The 20816-nt window shown below is 45.6% G+C and overlaps 2 protein-coding genes across 2 annotated transcripts in view; both read left to right on the top strand.

Annotated features, from left to right (window-relative positions):
- Window positions 1–655: 655 nt before the first annotated feature.
- The window catches only part of LOC144141815 (uncharacterized), a 28330-nt gene continuing 8169 nt past the window's right edge, over window positions 656–20816 (top strand). The window contains exons 1-4 of the mRNA XM_077673306.1: window positions 656–864; window positions 8825–8946; window positions 14175–14347; window positions 17288–17346. Of these exons, the coding sequence (XP_077529432.1) occupies window positions 8851–8946; window positions 14175–14347; window positions 17288–17346 (328 nt within the window). The 5' untranslated portion in view covers window positions 656–864; window positions 8825–8850. The remainder of the gene's footprint in view (window positions 865–8824; window positions 8947–14174; window positions 14348–17287; window positions 17347–20816) is intronic.
- LOC144141677 (uncharacterized) lies at window positions 18312–19684 on the top strand. The gene has a single exon (XM_077673204.1). The coding sequence runs from the start codon at window positions 18323–18325 to the stop codon at window positions 19682–19684; it is 1362 nt and encodes a 453-aa protein (XP_077529330.1). The 5' UTR covers window positions 18312–18322.

Raw genomic sequence — 20816 nt, forward strand, 5'->3', positions numbered from 1 at the left:
AAGAAAGGTTTCGCTTATAAACTTCAGTACTGTCATATTTGCTCACATTTGTTTTTACCCTTTCATTCGCGCTTTCTTCGACAGTGGAACCCGTGGAAGCAGTGGAAAAACAATCGCCGCACGGACCACGGGCCATACGTCTAGCATCTGCACAGGTCGCAATTACTAATCTATAATTGTTTCAAAAATTTTCGTTTTCAGTTTTTCGCTGTGTGCACTTGAACTTCACATTCACATGGTTTCGGCTACGTGAAGGGCGAATGAGTAGCAATAAACCTCTTTTTTTGGCCGAAACGTAACTTCACGTATCGTTTTCCGCTCTCCTAGATTTTATTGTGGTGTAGCGAAACAAATAATTTCGCACCTTCGGTCTTAGACCTAAACGTTTCTCTCTTAGCATGCGATGGATAATTTTAGCACACAGAAATATTGAATAAACGGAGGTTTGAACGCAAGTACGTTTTTTTGTTATTTAACTGAGGCCGACACATTGACTTTGGGAATGAACACGTGCCTTTCCAAAGCAGAGTGAAAATGGGTCGAAGTAATTTATATTATCACTCGGCGCAGTCGCTCCCACCACGTGTGTTGCACTTCGAATCGACCTCAGTTAAACTACAAAATCCTTCTACAGGACCATAAAACCTGCGAACCACAACCGGATGAACAGGTCGCTATAAACCGGATGCGTATAAACCGCAAGCACAGGAGAAGATCGGGCGAAACAACTGCACACGCAGGTCGGAGAGTATACAATCAGCCATCCACTGTGTGCGCAAGTTTGCTTCTAGCTCTGCAATGGCTCAACCAAAGCCCGTTTGACCAACAGCTACGAAAGGTTTCACTCTGCTCTCATAACATAGGGTGAGTGTGTCGATGAAAAGTTTACTAGCGTTTGATAAGGAAAGCTTACCACTCTGTCTCGAGTAAGGTTGCTTCTTCCAAAAAATTTTGGCGCTGCATATTTTGATAATTTCTTCTGGTGTTTTGATACATGATAGTTCGGCCACCAATATATTTCATTTTTTACAGTTGCTTCTGGCCAGAAGAGCATCCGTTTGATTGATGCAGAATGTTGTGCTTTTTGAGATAATAGGGGTGTGTTTTTATTTGTCTCTCAACAGTTAATTACCAAGAAGGAGAACTTGGGACAACAATATTCAATTCATAAAAGATCATTGAAGTTACCTCGGAGCAGTAGCCTTCAAAAAGTTCACAAAAGAGCCGCTTACTTAGCTGGTGCATAAGCGGTTGCATTTAAGCGTTGAATTCGAATCGTGCATGATTTGGTGATACGTACCATTTTTTTTCTGTTGTACGCCCTGTGAGGGTGACATTTCTCGATAAATGCCTTGCTCCTACTGTATTAAAAAACACTACAGTGCTTTAAAGTACACTTGCTGGTATTACAAAAAAGAGAAACACGACGTACAAACAAAATGGCTGGTAGTCCCGTGGGATCTAAGAGGCACGCGTGCGTATTTGCTCTGGTTTCCTGGCCAAAGCTTGTCAGGTTAAGGTTTTGCACTCGGCTCCGCTTTTAGCAGATCTTTAGATCATGCTTGGGGCGTCGGCTTCTGTGTCAGAAGTGACACGTGCATATTCAAAGTTAAGGGTACTCACCTTGCCTACAGAGTATGCTTTGCGCTGTTCTTCTTTCTTGTGTCGCTTGCCTTTCAAAAGAACACGTTTCATATCTGTTATCCCGCGATCATAGACAGGACACGGCCACTTTCCGGCGAAAAAACAACTATGCTTCTCATATCATTTCACCAAGAAACGGTTTTTCTTTTAAAGACAATAGTTTTTCTTGGGCTGCCTAAACAAGAAACACTTGGTCTGTCTGTCTGTCTGTCTGTCTGTCTGTCTGTCTGTCTGTCTGTCTGTCTGTCTGTCTGCCTGTCTGCCTGCCTGTCCGTCCGTCCGTCCGTCTGTCTGTCTGTCTGTCTGTCTGTCCTTCCGTCCGTCTGTCTGTCCGTCCGTCTGTCTGTCTGTATGTCTGTCTGTTTGTCTGTCCGTCATTCTGTCCGTCCATCTGTCCGTCTGTCTGTTCATCTGCCTGTCTGTGTGTCTGTTTGTCTGTCTGTCCGTCCGTCTGTCTGTCTGTCCGTATGTGTGTGTGTCTGTCTGTCTGTCCGTCTGTATGTCTGTCTGTCTGTCCGTCTGTCTGTCTGTCTCTCTGCCCGTCTGTCTGTCTGTCTGCTGTCTGTCTGTCTGTCTGTCTGTCTGTCGGTCGGTCCCTCCGTCTGTCTGTCTGTCTGTCCATCTGTCTGTCTGTCTGTCCGTCTCTCTGTCCGTCTGTCTGTCTGTCTGGCTGTCTGTCTGTCTGTCTGTCTGTCTGTCTGTCTGTCCGTCTGTCTGTCTGTCCGTCTGTCCGTCTGTCTGTCTGTCTGTCTGTCTGTCTGTCTGTCTGTCTGGCTGTCTGTCTGTCTATCTGTCTGTCTGTCTCTCGATTCACCTCACCGGCGAAAAAATAGAATTCTGAAACGAGAAGTGCCTATAAGCAGAAGCTCTCCACTACACAAAATTTGAAGCCACACTTCAAACCTGTAACATTATGGCGAGAAAAAACCATTCGTCGTGCTTGACGCAAAATAGCAATAACACATATGTGGTACTTGCAGCAATATTTTCATTACAAATACATGGCTGCTTCATTTTTCGATAGCAAAACAATGCTTTGACCCTAAAATACCAAAACATCTCGCGCCCGTGCTTAGACCTTGGGCGGCATTCGGAGACATCAAACGGTAACGAAAGGTTCCAACTTCCAGTAGATTGCGTGCGAGGAGAGGAACGCGGAAAAATTTATTTTACGTTTAGGAAACCTCTGCAGCCAGTATCGGTACGGTGAGGGAAACGGAGGGGACTAGAACGAGAGGTGGGCAGAAGAAGACCAACATTTCATTGCAGGGACGGATTTGCAGAGAAATGAGCGGACACGCGGGCAATGTTTGCAGGGAAGTGAGCATGCCTTGGGACGTTGTTTTTTATTATTGCGAATCAATGATATTGAGCTATGGAACGAAATAAAAAATTTAACGTGGCGAGGTGCATTTTTAGGACGTCATCCTATTTTGCCTGATATATCATTCTTGGCTGCCGTTCAGTTATGTTTTGATCATGTGATTAGTTGCGGCTTCTCTCCGTTGGATGCGAATTTCCCCTTAGATGAGTAACATGCCTTCCGGAATATTTATGTCTTGACAGACGCGCTCCAAGGTATTGTTATCACGACGCTTTTGCCTAATATGCCGCTAGGTCAGGTAAAATCTTGCAAATAATCACTCTTTAATCGAGGTGACGGTAATAATACAATAATATAAAACAAAATTACGCCCGCCGCAGTGGAGTGATTAATGACCTGCACACATTTTTTTGGTGGCATAAATTTTGACACGTGTATGCGTACCCTTAGGGGTATAGGCCATGAAACATGTACGACAGCTAACTTCCCTAGAACGATGAAAAACGAAGTTTCCCGTCCTATCTTCTCCTTAAAATGTGACAGAAATTATCGCAGCGCGTCATCTTCAGGTTGCGCAAATGATTGCAGGTTTTAATTCAATAGCAATATCTTTCATCCCTTTGTAGGGCTTCACAGTAATAAGGGGATGGGATAAATAAATAAATATACTTCTGTAGCGAGGACCTGTTTAGGGTAGGTAAAAAGAGAGAACTGTATTTCGTACCTGCGTACCACACAGAAAGCGGCTAAATATTTTGAAAAAATGTTTTGACTTGGACTGACCCATATATATTTTATCTCTAGGTTCTTCTCTATTCTTCTAGTTTTTTCTCCCTGCGTACCATTGGGCGACCTCGAGAAATCGACGGCCTTTTCTGGTTACTTGAGACCAATATATAGTAAGTTAATCACGGCACGTGAACAATTTGAGGGGAAATCTATGAGTTATTCCTGAATTTTTTTCTTGCCGTTAAACCAAGGAAACAATTAAAGAACAGTTCCAGGTTTGCCCCAGATAACAAGCAAGCGGCCCAGAAACATTTGTGGCTCCCTCTTATCCTGGAAATTTTGATTCAAGAAAAAATAACAGCAGACGTGAAATAGGTATTCATGCTTGTCTTCTGGCAAACACCTTTCTCTAGTTGAGGTACGGCCCTAAAGGGTCGCACGATTGTTTGTTCACTGATAGAAACTGCAGTCACTTACGTGCACGAAGATTTCGCTTTTTAATGGGCGCTTACGGGATGTTGAGTTGGTCGCTATACAATCCAAAGACATCAGGACAAATGAGAGATAAGTATGTTAAAATTGTTCGGCACGCGTGCTGCATCTGCCTGTGATTTTTCCCTTAGGCCTCGTGGCTGGTTCTCCCCTTGCGCGTACGGATTAAAGCTGGCCATCCCACAGCTGGGTCTGTCTCCATTCACCGCATTAAGCTTAAAAACCACACATAAATACCAACTAGTAGAGGTATTACAGGTATCACAGCTACCTCACAGCAGCAAAGGTAGAATAAGAACACAAAGTTTCGTCAGTGCCGTGCTGCAGTCCCGCTGAATTTTGTTGCTTAAAATATACAAAACAAATACCAATAGGTGCACCAATATCGACGGAAACTCCGAAAGATACGGTGCCCCAAGGGAACATCCCAATGCAGAGATGAGGAGTGGTCGCCTCTACTGGACTTGAACAAGCACTAGGACGCCTATGCGGGTATTTCACTGGTTTCTTCAATTTTGCAGAACTAGTTAGAGCATGCCATGCCGGTGAATAAGGGGCAAAAAACAGAACCATGAACAAATGACGAGGAGATATGCAGGTAACGTCTTGAATAAAAAATTTGCATAGGCTTGAATTCTTTTGTCACCTGAGACTTGGTTTCCCCCGCAATAACCGGACCTGCTATGCGGGTTGAATTTTCAAATCCCAACAGCCCTTCAGAATATCTGCTCTATAGTTTTGTACCTGCGGAGTTTGAGTGATTGGACGATTTTAGCGGAAATATTATTTATTTCAGCGTGAGCATCTAAGTAATTTCTTATGTCAAACCAAGAAGGGATCTGAGAAGAACTACTTACTGGGAGCGACAATTACAGAAAAAAAACTTACAATCCTTAAAAGGACATCGCCCCTTCTCAATAATATATAAGCTGTCATGAGATTTACTTCCTATTTTCAATAGGGTGTTGTCCTTTTCAGGGTATCAACACACGTATCTTTGCTCTAGTTTACTCAATTGTCCTAATAAAAAGTTTCAACTGTTGGCCTCTAACCATTTAAATTCATTTTGATAGGTTCTGTAGTCAGAATTCAAGTAATCGAAGCTCAGGAGATTTTTATTTGATATCTTTGAGCATGAGGCTGAGGCAGATTGCGTAGTTTGGTGGTAAAGCCTCTTGCAATACCTCAACACTGTGTTGATCAGTGTAATTCCTACCCACATAATACGTGCCGCCTAGTTATTTTAACTCGTATACGAAACAGTTCACGGCATTGCAAGAGTTCGCCAGGCACGTTTTGTACCTTCCAAACGGAAACAGCGCAGCGCTAGGCTACGTATTAACTTGGGTCTGTTCCGACAGGGGCTAGCGAAACCCAGATTCTTTCTTTCACGTGGTTTTATTCACTTCAGGCCAGTGTTCATCCTCCTTGCATTGTCTGCCCCACGTCCTTGAGTTATTTTGCCGTTAGCACCTCCTCTCAGCATTCCTTGCAGCATGGCTGTGAGCGAGGCTACTCGTATTGGTTCCCCGTTTACCTATCGTTATAAACTTATCGGTTGAAAACACGAACGGGGCTTGCGAAAGTATGCACGAATAAATTTTCGAGCGAAACTTTCTATGTCTCACTGATTGCGTCCCTGCGCGCCACTAAACAAACTGTACCAAAGGCAACCTTCTCCAACGATGACTGTAACCGTGGCTGAAGTGACGGAACACCGCTACCGAGGTCAAAATCAAACCAAGCTCCCTTACATCATAAACGCGGTGTCTAATACTCAATGCATGCTAGGAATTGCTGTGAGTTGTGCTGTGAGCTCGCCGATTGGGGATCGAAGCGGAAGGATTTGGTACTATACCCTAGTTTCCATACGCGAGGACGCAGTGAACGCGCACTTTTTCTCGTGCCCGCCGTCCGAACTATGTTTCTATTTCCCTTCTACGTGCCCCACTCTTCGGAAAAAATGGGCGCTTAGACGAGATAAAATTCACTCAGAAGCCACCGGAGGTGTTGTCATGTGTTGGCGGCTTGATGTTCTCCGAGCATGAAGGCCAGAATGACTGAAGGAGGAGTTTTCCTCGGTATGTACATGGGGTAAAAGTTGGCCGAGTATCTGCTGGTTTCGCGGCAAATGTTGTTGAATGCGATAGCCTTTTGCTATCTCTGCGATATCAATTCCTCACCTCTTTTAAAGTGAAACCTTTTGTAGTGGAACCGTTGGCGTTTTTTGAAAACAAAAAAAAACATATGGATTGCCGCTGGAATCGGTTGGAAGGCTGAAGAGCTTTGATGAGACCTCTGGCAGACAGCACGTGCGTGAAACGGGGCTTGCATTATGTCAAAACGCTTGGAGAAAATCGCAAAAAAGGAACAGTTCTAGATAAGACAATGCACGCATCGATTATGAAGAAAGAATACAATAGTGCACTTATATCTCATAAACCACGTATCAGAGTACAATTCAATCGTTTGTTGGCGCGTTTAGTTAGTTAGCGGAAAACCGTCGCATGAGTTTGTTCTTCATTTTCGGTTTGCTTCTTTGTGGGTTGACTGTAATTGTAAGCCATTTCAGCGAAGGTTGCACGAGCGTTTGTCGAAGGTTCTGACGCTATTTTGAGGCAGTTTTGAAGTCAGAAAGCTTCGCGCTTCTTTCAACTTTGTTTAGGAGGCGACGGTAAAGTTTTGTTCCGCCAACCTCTAATTTACATCTTTCTTTCTCAATGCTACGACAATAGGCACGTTGGACGTTTGCTCAAGTCTATTCAATCATATTGGAACCTTTTCAACCATATTGGAACTGTTGGATTGCTCAAAATTCCGCCCGCGGGTGCTTTCAGAGTTTTTTGAGGGAAACTGTTTTGAGTACACTTTTTAAATCACTAAGCAAAAAATAACGCAGCCAAACAATTTTATTGAAAACAACATTCCAAGTATTACTTAGATATTGATGTTTTGCCTAGTTATGTCGCAAGTTTTGTTTGTTGAACAACCTTGAAAACTGCACACATCGCCTCGAGATTTAGTAGTTTGGATAAGTTTGGTCTTTATAAATTTCCGGTTCACGGGTTTCTTTACCATTTGTCCTGGCGGCGGAATCGACACACACAGATGAACAGACGAGCAAACGTTTCGGCTGAAGTAGCGCAAAAAAGACTATCGCCTTCAAAAGGATTTCGTTCTAGAAAATTAGTCAATATCTGCCTAATCAGCGGACAAGCTCCGGTTGGCGTGTCTGACGTTTATTGGGCTCTGAGCACTGGGGAAGATAAAACCTGTGTGTTTGCGACAATGCCTTGCTGTCGAAGGGTAAGATATACATATTGAGGTTGAATGATCTACATGACTGATGCCAAAATATTTATAAATGCCGACGCACGTCCGGTACTAAATCTTACCTTCACACTAACAGACCACGCGACGAAGAGAATTAGGACAAAAACGAGGACAAACAAGTGGGACGAATTCAATAAGGATACGATGCTCAGTGCGAAGGGGGTACCGTTGTCATTACTGCAGTAAGAAAGGTGCTTCGCTTACGTGTTAACGATATATGTGCCATGGCCATTCCTAGCACGTTCTGCGCTACCGTCCGCAGCACTATAAAAGGCTCGGTCGAGAAGAATACCAGAGAGCATTCTATCTGCGCTGTACTATTTGCGGTCCCTACAGGGTTGCGGATCACATTCGACCACCGATCGAGAGCCTGTTTACCCTACATTGGGCCTCCCAATAACAGCAAAAAGCGACAAACAAAGCAGCACGGGAGATTTTTTTCATCCACATTAGTTGCCTCAAGTTGCTCTGCCGACCAGCGGACGTCATTTCCGCTGTCCCAGATTCTGAGCCTGCAGCTTTTGGCTCCACCTTGACTAGTTCGAAGGGGAAGCAAACGACTTTTATTATGACCACGAAGAAATTATAGCGAAAGCGGGTGCTCACTCACGTGCACCGCTTCTCTTGGATTAAAAAAAACAATGACCATATCCCATTATGATATCATCTGTGGCAATGGCCACACTCCAGCGTATTGGTACACAAGCATGGCACGCCCCACGATGACCCTACCAACAAAATCTGTAAACTATGCGAATCACCTGACAGCCAACAAGTCGCTGGCCTCAAGCTCGTGGACATCCAGCGAATCTAGTTTTATGCTCAAATGGTTGTACCGGTCAGGCCGAAATCGCTGAGGGAGTGGGCGTATCGGAAGAGTCTAAAGAGCACTGGAAGGAGGAACCAGACTCTTTTTACTATATTCTAAAAGGCGGCCTATAGGACCACATACAACGCAACCAGCAACTTCTTCTTCCTTTCTCCAATCTCTGCCTCACGTGATGACCAAATTCAACGCACATAGTGTAAATAAGTTTCATAAATTCTTGTGACAAAAGCATCATGCAAAAGTTTTCAGAGCACACCGCTTGAGCTCTGTCGTGCTGGACGGTAGATTCAATACTGGGACGAAAAGCGTAATTACACGCATCTTGAAGCCGTCGGCATACGTAGAAGCTCTCCGAGAACATCTGTTGGTTACAGAAGTTTTGTTGTTAGATTGGTTTAAGAGTTTTATATTCGAACTAAAATAACTTTTGTGTATTTTATTATCAATAACTGTCTTTTTGTATTTACATGCAGAGTCACATAACTGAACAGATCAGAAGATGTCGACCATTCCATTTCCTGAAGTGAAACTTGGCCTCCTCATTGTAGCCTTCTTTTGGTGTGCACTGGCAGGGCCAACTCAAGATTTTCTTAAGGTATGGCAAAATACTTTTTAAGGCTCGTGCACGAAATACCTTTTATCCCTTAAATAAGCGCTACGCCTTTGATAAAATAAACGTTCAAGAGGCAGGTTGAAACCCGCGTGAATAGGATTCGTTAATCGGTGCTTTGTCTAGGCCTCTGGTCACATCTACTAATGGCGAATGGCCTCCTCGTTGATGTCGTCGGGAAGGACGGGCCTGTGTCCCCAGTGTCCCTGACAGACGCGTCACGGTGTGCAATAAGGGCGCGTTTCTCAAGGCACCACGGAATAACTCCCGCATTTGTAACAACCTACTCTTTCACCGCCTATAGTATCGCCTATTATATAAGCCACACACCAACCACAGGCGGGTTGCATGAATTTGAGCCCATGTGCTTACGCGGAAACGTTTGCATGGTCATCTCATTCTCTTCTTTTGGTAGTCGTCATTTGATTGCTTGCTCTTTCGGAAAGCTGTTCATTCTGACGCATAGCATCGAAACCCCACGTCACGCGAAACCCGCCAGTGTTTACCTACCACGGGATGTCGAGATGGCGCGTGCAGCAGCGAAACGTATGGCACTAGCCGCAGGATTGGACAAAAGCGTGTCACTGACAGGAAGCCAATCCAGGAGCGCAGTGCGGCGTGCCCTCAAGCCTTAGTGTGTAGCACATGCCAGCGGAGCAAAGTAGGTGAAAAATGGAGGGAGAACGAAGTAGTACGTCACTATAGCACCGGAAGGCACTACAGACGCGTGGCGGGTCACGACCTTAAGCGTCGTGGCAGCTGCGATCAACAGGGACGTGCTACTTGTACAAAACCTAAACATACACACCACCTGTTCATGAGGCCCGGATCATAAAATTGGCATAGAAGAGCTTTCACTCGGCATACTCCGCAGTAGGCATCCGCGTTTAACTCAAAGGCATGTACGACGCGTTAGGGTTCTTCTAATAGTGGGGTTAATGTTTGCGTATGGGTTGCGCGTAGGAAATAACACCGATGGCATGTGCACTTGCTACGAGTGCTGCGCGTGCATCGTGGTAAGGGCGTTTGCAGTGGAACTAAAAACTGTGCGATGAAACGTGCATCATAAGCATTCGAGATAATCCAATATAATATGATGAATGTTCCAAACTTACCATTCATTAAAACATCTTTTTTAGTGTTTGTACTCAATACAATGGAAAACCAGACAAAAGAACGAAAGCGAATCGCACAGGCAAGCGCTCTCACTGACCTTTGCCAGGCCGTGAAAAAATGGGCGAAAGGAGGGGAAATGTTTGCCCATGGAATAATATGGCGTTACCTATGTTAATCTCACTTTCAGTTTTTGCACATTATGCGAATTGTCATGTCTTCGTGCTGCATCATTTTTAAGGGGCTGATACAAATGAAATTTTCCTTACATATTTCAAGAAAATGTCCGTCTTTTTTTGTTCAAATAAAAGTGTTGTATAAGCCAAAGATAGCATTCTACGAAAAACGCCACATTTGCAAGCCTGCGGACATTCAATATTCTTTTAGCAGTTATCGAAATTGTCATGTTCTCCCTGAGAGATATATCTATACTTCCTGATTTACAGGGGCAATATAAATAAATGTGAACATATTTTCGAACATTACAGGAAGCGCATACCCATGACTATTTTTAATAAATACGAGCAAAATAGGTGCGGTAAGTTGTGCCGGAAACAACTTAGTCGTTTCAAAAGCCTATTTTGTGATAGGAAATTCCTGATAGCGTACAAAAGAACAACGCATGCACAGATCTAGAGGCCCTAAAAAGAAGGGTGTTGGTCGACCTTATGCCTCAACAGTGGCTCCAGTCCGAAGGTGCTCGGGCATGAAGCATGGAAATCTCAGTTCTGGGAGTGAATATTCTAAAGGAATTGCGAAAATAAAGTGTAAGTGAGACCGCTTTAGGGATGGCCAATGACAGTGTTGCTAAGATTTGCTGTTACGGCGGCTACATCTCGTTAAATGGTATGAACAAATTTAACGGTGTTCCATGAGTGTTAAATAAAGTAGCAAAATACGAGGGAAGTAGAGCTGATTTCCAACACCATTCAATGCTTAAATTATTAACAGCATCCATTTGTGACCACTAAACTGTCACTAGAAGATAGCGTAAGTGACACTGCGAGTTTTTATACAAAGAAGCAGTGGAAATCCCCTCAAATTATCGGAAAAAATGTACAGAAGGAAGAGCTGTTCTGCAGGAGTACCATCGGGCAGATAATTCATTTGGCTAATGCAAAAAAATGCCCGTGGCTTAGCTAAGCTAACCGTGGATATGAAAAGCGAAAACATGGCTTAGCCAAATAGATTCTTTGTTTTACTTCTACAACCTAAGTGCTAGCTTTAGCTATATAATTAGATATACACTCATCGTTAAGGCAGTTGTGACGGCTGGCTTGAGGCCGCTGCCAAGAGTAGACAGGCAACGCTAGCCACACGTGAAACCTGCGGTTGTGCCCCTGTCAGAGCTTTACGCGAGCCGAACGGCTCGCTTTTCCTCAGTCTCCGATGCTGGCTTCGGGAAATTACATTCCGGACCCTCTCCAGTGAAGCAGTTTACCGGGCGATTTCTGCGGGGTGGTCAGACGCCGCTTGGAGACGACGGCTGAAAGCCTCCTGCTCCCTCGCAACGTTCAGAAAAGACGATCCGGGCTCGCTCTCATTCATGACCAAGCTCCTCTGACTAGGCGAGCTAAGCGCTGCTCTTTGCCAGGCCAATGGAGGAAAAAAAAAACATTAAGAGGAAGCGTCCCCTGACGATTATGAAGCCTGGTCCAAAAAAAATAAAGTCGTTCCATTCAAAGTATAAGCTGTCGGAAATGCAGAGCAGTGATTCGCTATAATGGGCTGTAGGGGCATTATCCTTTCATGGCTTCCAACCAATGCAATTCAAATTTCCTGCTTTCACAGTGCTCGCGCGCCCCATGCCTAAAACCGCGCCAGCGGGAGGGCTCTTCTTTTTGTGCTTGCTTTTCTTTCCGCACGTGGTGGCGTTGCATTGCCACTTTTTTTCGCTTACTCTCACATAAACCAACCCAACGAGATTTCCTAACTAACTGAAAGCGGGCGCTGGCGGTTAATTGCGTATATTGTGCCTCAAATGTACCCACACTTTTCTTTTGCGCAAAACAACGGGGAAATGTACGACAAGCACCAGGGGTTCCCGCGTTTTGAACGATTATGACATTATAAACCGGGTGGCTTTCGAAGGCTCTGGGTTACGCCGCGACGACTGCCGCTAAGACGGAACACCGTGTGGTTCTACTTGGGTCCAGCGAGCGAGCTACTCTGCACTCTGCAAGTACTCTTCACTTGAAATAAGAAGGAAAATACCACAATAAGTGCACCCTGCCACGTGACCGGCAAGCGGTAGTTCATAGCGTTTCACGTGTCCGCCTGCCCGCGCTGCGTTCGTCTGTTTGGTGCCAAGACGTCCGGGCACCGCGAGCAGCGCTGCCTCCAATCACAACCCGCGACGTCCCTGGGCTGATTCTGCGGACCAACTCGTCGAAGTTTATCGCGCCGCGCCCGTCCCGGTACTACGTGAGTATTGTGTACCTCCATACCAATGGAAGCTGACAGAGTACGACATCCGCGCCTTTATTTTATTTCACAAAACACACTGCAGTTCTCCTGGTGGTGATCAATTTACCTCTTTAAATTGTCATTCAGGCTCTCTTCTAGCTAATCAAGCGCTTATTGTCAAGGCTACAGTCAGTCTCCAAATTACCACCGCCCCTCCCAGCCGTAATCGCGCACTCGTGTTTTTCCCATATATAGCTATCGCACTGATCGAGCACACCCTCGGACAACCAGCCCGCGTACCACCTGCGCCCCAAGTCCGATATGATATGTTCTTTCCGCCCCCGCCCCCAAAACACATGGTTCCGCAAGTTTTGTGTTTCAATGCACTCAAGTTGACAAAAACTTACCCCTAAAATCTACACTCCAATGCGGCACGTGCATTTTGTCCCGAAGCCGCAGCAATGGTAAAGCTAAAGTGTAGAGACTCGGGCGAAACCAAATCTTTTTGCGCAATGTCTCAGCTGAGAGGTCCCTCTGTGTACATGTATCATGTAAAGAAAAGGTGGCGTGCAACTTCCAGCTGAAGGCCAAACGCGATCTTCCGAGCAAACCTAGCGAACACCACCCAGCCGTCGGCCGCTCGGTGCTTGCGAATGTTTACGGCCACGCGTTCGACGAGAAAACCGGTCGTGGTCCGAGCGATCCAATGTCAAAAGTCAAATTGGTCTCGCATTTCGTGAGGGTGCTTCTTGTGCATGCGACCAACCACTCGACTGGCTTCGTTCAGCGGCAACATCTGAGCCTGGGATGCCAAAAAATATTGTACGGCGCCTTCTGCGCTGCCACTCGACAGATCCACCTCCCCCGTCAGCCATCGGGAGCCTTTAAATGCTACCACGAGCCTGGGGTGGACGTAGAAACTCCCAGGATGCTGTGCGCCGGAAGTGCCCAAAAGGAGGAGGATGCGATGCCAGAGAAGGTTGGCTTGTAAAAGCTGCGACGCCTGACGCCATACTCCCTCCTAAACTTTTTCTTCTTGCATGGTTAGACGTGCGACGAGTCAGGTACTCAGGCGGGAACCCAGCTGCGAAAAGCGCATGCACCAAGCAGGCAGCGCTGGCGTCAAGCGCACACGGCGGACGCGGAGCTCGGCGTGGCGCGTTACGTGATGTATTGCCAAGGCTAGGGTGCACCTTGCGTTAAAATGGTGCTTCGTGAAATGCTGCTGCGTTTAAAAGAAATTGCTGGTGACGGCGAAACTTTGGTGGACTAGATAGAAAAGCGTTGCTTTAAATGTTGTTAAACCCAGCATAGTGTCGGATAATGCTAACTCAGTTAAACATTCTTGGATCATGACTTGAACTGCGCACAAAAAACTGGAGCGGGGAAGAGAACACACACAACACAGTTATGGAGTTCTTGGAGTTTCACGTGACGGCATTAGTGAGGCTGTTACTCGTTGGACCACTCTGACCGTACCAAGCGCAGCTTTTTCGCGGGATGGCATGGTTTGACATCTTCCCAAATAAATGCTAAGAGATAGCTTAGGACAAAAAAAGCTCCTTTGCGGTCTTCTTTCCAATGCACGTAAATATATTAAGCGAGTATGTGCTTAAAGATATACGGTGCAAAAAGATGCGTCAGCAGCAACCCAAAGGGATGAGAATATCATCAGCCGTTTTACGTTTTTGCAGGAAGGCCACGAAAGGCCCATCCTTCTTTACGAGTGCTACCGCACAGGTGTTGCCCTTCCTCCTGCCGACAAGGTGAACTTCACGTTCCTGTGGGACGGGACCCAAGCAACGAATAACAAGGGCACAGTAAAGACATGGATTGCCGGCAACAACACGCCAGACAGCTACACCACGTAAGAACTATTCAAACACCCTATACTTACCTTGTTGTGCCGTTCAGAAAGCAGCACGCATACAAAATGATTGGTTTGTTTTTCTTTTGGTTATGCCATTCTCGTTTTTTCGTATTGGTTTTATTGTTTTTTATGTCGGTGTGCGGCATTATAAAAACGAATCTAATACACTTTCAATATTCAGTAAAAACTCGTAGTCAGTCCCCATATGCAAATCGTCCTATCCAGTATTGAGTGGGACGAACGATGAAAAAAAACATTGTAGACGTTGATAAGTGTGCATATATGAACGAAATTTACGTTCTTGTATGGACGCGCGTGGGAGAAAATTGAAGATTTCGGAAATGAATCTTGCACCCTTTTACAGCAAAAGTATAAACCCGCACAATTTCATGGCCCACAAGTATTCAACAGTTCTTGGAAAAAATACACAATATCATTGGTGGTCAAGGCAACCCCTATCTCTTTTTTTGTGATGCACTCGTCGTTCTTCGCAGTGCACGCACGTTTCCAGAGTCAATTAGGGTTTTTTTCAAACTCTCGGGACAATATAACTTAAAAATAGATGTTTCAGGTTCACATGGTTTAAATGAGTGTACATTGGTAGTATTACAACTTGAGCTATAGCGTTGTGGGTTAGCTGTTCATGTCACGTGATTAACGTCATAAAATAATTTTAAGAATTATGCGTGCATACTGCAGGCTTCCGCAGGGAGAATTGCGATATCAGTTTTTGGGACATTGGTTTTAGTGACCGGTGCAAAAAAAAAAAAAAAACAATTGTATGTAAAACGAGCTGAGCGCATGGTAGGCAAACCGCTGGAACTTGTAACGTACCCAACATTCACATTCACCCTGTTAAGAGTTGGAGACGAAAGAAAACTAAATGAGGTTTTAGAGATTCGCTTGTGTTGCCTGCGGCAGCAGGAGCCCCTGCGATATCTGATCCAGCGTGTGAGGTAGTGGGGAATTGGGGAACGAAACCACTTAGCACTTCTCACTGTTTTGTGACTGTAACTTTTAAAGCTAAGGCAAAACGCACTGGAGTAAAGTCATCTGTACACAAGTTTCACAAAACGGAGTGATAAGCGAAGGCACATCAACCCCTCCCCCCCCAAAACAAAAGCGGTTCCCGTGGTGGGTATCAAACCGGGGTAGCTCCTGATATGAAGGAGATGTCTATCTGACCACGCCATTCCAGGGTTGAAGCAGTTTGGATGTTGGGCTTTCACCCAGGTTGTACGCGAGAAAACCGCGCATTACCCATTTTGCTCTTAAAAATGCGATTACACTTTTTCTTTCCTAGCTTAGTGAGATGGTAAATCACGATAAAGAATATTGTAACAAACTTTCATTTCTCAAGGTTCAGCTGTTTTCCTAGGTTTTTGTTTCATTGAAGGTGTAGTTACAAAGAAGCCCCCCTCGTCTTTTCTACGACTGCTTTGAGCAAGATTCTGAAATTTGTGCGCACCTTTTTATCGGCCGCCTTGGCTAGAAAATCCCACTTAATACGTAAATGGCCCCACCACGTACAAACGCCAACTTTAAAACAGAATGGTTCCTCCTTTAACGTTCAACTAGGGCAAAACGACAGAACTAGTTATTTCCAGTACTTCTTAGTCAACACATAACTTGGATAGTTCAACCCGCCAGTGATGTACAAAAAGAATATAAACAACACAATTTTTTGCGTGCGGAGTGTAATTTCCGACGCTCTTGCAGTGGTGAGCATCCTACACCTTTAGAGAAACTGACACCCAAAATATCAATCTTTCTTCAGCAGTTTCACCTTGGCTTTGATAAATCAGTGTCTGACTGAGTGAGTGAGCGATTATGTGAGTGAGTGAGTGAGTGAGTGAGTGAGTGAGTGAGTGAGTGAGTGAGTGAGTGAGTAAGTGAGTGAGTCGTTGAGTGAGTGAAATTCGGATATGATGATTTAAACTAGCGCGCTTGATACCTATGCTAAACGATTGTACTGATTCGAGCAATTTTCCTTATTACTTCTTTTGTGTTTGCGAGCAGTTTATTTTTATTTTTTGTGGTCATGAATGAAAATACCATTTAAGTCCAGTGCTCGACCCGTGCGTTCTCTCTTGAACTTGCATTTTTCATGAGTTATTTATTACGTTCCACAGGTTCTGTAACCAACGAACGAGATTATCGCAGTCATGGCCTTTTCACGTACACTTGTTTTCTCCTTCGATATTTGTGTATCATACAAATTCACTATGGGTTGCGTGATCGCCCCATTTATTGGCGAAACATCACCTCGTCCTTCGCTATGCTACAAAAAGGCAGCTATTTTCAAATGTTTTTTCTGGTATGCGGGAAAACTGCAGTTATAGTTGATTATATGCTCGGGAATACCTTCGCTATGCTCTTGTAACGTATTCGAATATTTAGTGACGTCTGGTGGCCTCCGTTTATCCAAAAAACGTGTAGTATCTCATGCAAGTGGCTTTATTTTTTACATCGCATCCTTCCAAAAGGGCGTTTTAAGTGTTTCTGATAACAAAAGCGCGTAAAAAAAGCGTCTTGCATTTCATCAACTCATATAAGCGGTATGCTACCAACGAAACTGCACTCTTTCAGCCTGTGAGGTTCTGCTCCTTTCCCTATCCAGCTATATTTGTTAATGCAAATCGAATGCCTTGGGATGTCTTGTAGTAGTTGCTTGAATATGTACGTAGGGCATTTCATTAAACATAACTTAAATAATAAAGTGAATGAACTGGGGAGGTATTATTTCGTCCAAATAACTTGTTCATATAGCTCTAAAGCCCGTGATCGACAAAGTCATCCGCACAAAACCCACCGTTAAGTAAATGCAGATTGTTTTATACAAGGCTAATAGCCACCACAAAACGAAAGTTGAACAATTTATACGCATCGCTGTCTTAGCAAGTTCCGCACACCGTTTTACGTTTTTTTCTTTTCTAGAGGGAACCTAAAGTTTAAATACAACAAACCATCTAAATCCCTAAGAATACAACAACAAAGTAAGTACAATACTGTTTTTCTTGATCTTAAATGGGGTAAATATTTTGGCCAGTTTTAAAATGCTCCTTCTGGTCAGGAAAAACAAAATCACTGCTGAAGAAGAGAGGGAAGGAAACAAGGATGGCTTAAAGGGACACTGAAGTGATATGTAAACATTGCGGGATTACTAGCGCAAATTGTAGCCCGGAGTCCCCAGGCCATGTTTCGACCACTCTGGGCGCGTTTACGCGATTTTATTTAGTAGAAAAATTAATTCGAAAATGCTGTCCTCCTCTCTTTACGCTCGCCCATTTTCTGTGGCGTTTTCGTGTGACGTCAGGAGGTGCCGAGCTCGCAATTGGTTGCGCTACTGCACGGCTCCCCGGCCTTCAGACAGAGTCAGTCGGCCCAGCGTTTCGTCCGCCGGCCGCTGACGAGTCGTCGCAATTCGTTCACTCAGTTGAAACGAAGCCAGGAAACGTTTGTGAATGGAAGAATGCGCCTTTCTTTACTTGGTTAGTTTGTACACTGTATCTAGCTCCAAGTCAAGGTCGCTTCACACAAGCGCTGCAGAAGCGCACATGCGACGCTTTGCTGACTGGTACGCCAGTAGGAAAATATAAGGCCTCTTGAAGGAGGGAGAAGAGTCAGCGAAGTCAATATAGGTACTAAGGAAATAAAATCAACTGATATTTTTACCGTACAGCGTAAAACTAGGGCGCGGGAAGCACTTTTTTTGCGCTGGGCGAACAAGCACAGCGGTCAGCAGCACGACTACGCATCTGCGAACGCTTTTCCGTCTACGAAATGCAATTGCTAGACGTGAGCTACTGTGGAAACTTGGGCGACGCTTACTGCACGATCGCAGTACAACAAATAGTCACCTAAGCTGCTTGAAATGCCAAAACTAAATGAAAGTGTAAACGTGTTGTACAATATATACCTTATATTACCAAGGTCGGAAGAAGACGCCGTTCGGAACGGCTGTGTCTTTTCATGCTCTCAGCTGGAAACAGCGCATCGGTCACTGACCGAGGTACTACTTCGTCTGAAACTAATATGGATAACTACAAGATCATTCTTCCTCGTCTCCCAACCGGTAACGTTGTCTTGAATACCGTTTTCCTGCATGCGGACTTGAAAGGCCGTCCTTACCGGGCTCCTGACTTTAGGGATGCGTTGGCTCGCGTTATCAACCTCCGTGATGTGTTGTGCATTGGACAATATCAAATGAGTCACGTTTGGATGCTTACCTGCGTCTCCAACAGTGTCAAGCAAAAGCTAGTCCAGCTCGAGCACATCACCGTCAAGGGACTAAAGTGTATGGTGTTTGACCCGGAAACGAGAAACATCAAAATTAAGCTACTTTGGGTGCCGCGCCATTTGGACAACCGGAGGATTTCTGAAGCGCTGGAACCATTCGGAACTACCCAGTCTGTTGCTAGAGAGATGTGGAGGTGTCCAGGAATGGACCACATGGAGACCGGAGCTCGGGAGGTGTCCCTCACATTGAAGGATGGCGTCTCGGTCGCTGACATACCGCACATGATGGACATTTATGGGAGCCAGTGCCTTGTACTGGTCCCTGGCAGACCACCTCTTTGTCTGCGTTGCAACAGGATTGGGCACGTACGGCGGCAGTGTCGTACCCCACGGTGCACCGAGTGTCGTCGGTATGGCCACACCGCAGAAAGGTGTGTCATGACATATGCGGACAAGCTCCGACAAGGTCACGAATTACCAACTGATGAAGATGTGTCCGCTCATGTCATGGATGTCACGGAGGTAGTGGACGCATCGGGGGAAGTTAACCAGCCAGTGTTGGCTGGACCTCCCGAGGCTGTGCCAACAAATCCTGCAGCGGGGAAGAGTGAGCAAGTGGAGCCCCATACGGTGCCACCTGGTCAAGTGATAAGTGGATCGACAAGTGATGAGCAGGGGGAGCCGATTGGCATGGATTCCGCGACTCCCATTGACGCCTTGGAGGAAGACCATGCTTCAGTGCCACTGCCTGCCAGCGATGATGAGAGGAGCGACTTGTCTCCCGGTGACGTTGGGGACGATGCTTCCGTTACTTGCCCCATGGAGATTGCTTCATCATCTTGGGCGGATGCTGTGGCTTTGCCTGACGACGTTCCGGGTGGTAGCAGCGGGCCGATGAAAAGGCCTGCTCCTGTGGATGGCGAGAAGGCATCCATCGCGGGCAAAAAGCAGGCGTCCACCGTACTGGACTCCTCCGACGCTGCTGTTCTGGCTAGTGGTCTTGTGGCGCTGGCTGGTTCCAAGAAGCCAGGAAAGGTACTGTCATCCAAGGCCATCCGCAAGGGTGGTTTATCTGGAGGTGACAAGGACACGTGAGATGCTCCCACAGTATGGCAAGTGTCACAGCACTGCACGCTGCCACACTTAATGTGAGAGGCTTGAGGAACAGGAGACGACAGTACCAGCTTTTGCGCCTCCTTAAACGGATGGACGTGAGCATTGCGGCCATTCAGGAAACAAAGCTCTGTGGAGATGGACATATCGGCAGCATTAGAGCCCTTCTTAGAGCAGTACAGTGTTTGTGTTAGCCACTCCGCAGGCTTGTCTGGGGGATGCTTTGTCTTCATCAGCAAGGGCATAGGGTTTTCTTGTCTCTCGTGTAGCACCGATACTTCGGGGCGGTTTATTTGCTGTGACCTTGTCATTGCAGGTGTTGAGTGGCGTGTCATTTGCCTCTACGCCCCCGTGAACTGTCGTGAGCGTACGTCGTTTTTTCTGTCGGTTCGGGATTTTCTACGTACGCAAAGAAAAGTCCTCCTCATGGGGGACTTCAATTGTGTATGTAATGTGCAGGATCGTTCTAGGCTTAGCGTGCAGTATGACCGCAGCGCAGCCATCCTGGCTGATCTAGTGCACGAGCATGGTCTTGTTGATGTTGGAGAGAGGAAAGGGAGTTCCGTGCACTTCACTCACTTTCAGTGTACCTCGAAGGCACGCCTGGATCGAATTTACATTTCTGCAGAAGAAGTTTCTGGGATTTCCGACTATACTGTGCGCCCTATTTTTTTCACCGATCACTGTATGGTATCTGTTTACTTCGGTAGCTCAAAGCCGCGTGGTGTGCTGCCTCAGTGGGATCTATGGAAGCTCAACGTCTCCTTATTGGCCGATGAAATCTTTTGCAGAAGTATTTCGGAGTGTTTACACAACACTTTCGCAATAGCTGAGCTTTCATTATATCAACATTGGGATCTTTTTAAGCAAGAGGTGCGAAACTTGGCTATAGAAGAGTCAGCTCGTCTTGCGTTTCTAAAACGCTTTCATGTTCGTGAACTTTCCCGTACACTGGTGGACCTTCACGAACTGGAGGCAGCAATGCCTGGATCAAGTATAGATGAAATTGGCGTAACTAAAGGACAATTGCAGCAATATGTTACTGAAAAATACCACGGTGCATTAATTCGGTCCAGAACACGAAGGTTTTATGACAGTTATCCCACTCGCCGTT

Source organism: Haemaphysalis longicornis, unplaced genomic scaffold, assembly GCF_048455015.1.
Source record: "Haemaphysalis longicornis isolate Haplotype H1 unplaced genomic scaffold, Haemaphysalis longicornis Haplotype H1 scaffold_6, whole genome shotgun sequence".
In the NCBI taxonomy this organism is placed as follows: Eukaryota; Metazoa; Arthropoda; class Arachnida; order Ixodida; family Ixodidae; genus Haemaphysalis; species Haemaphysalis longicornis.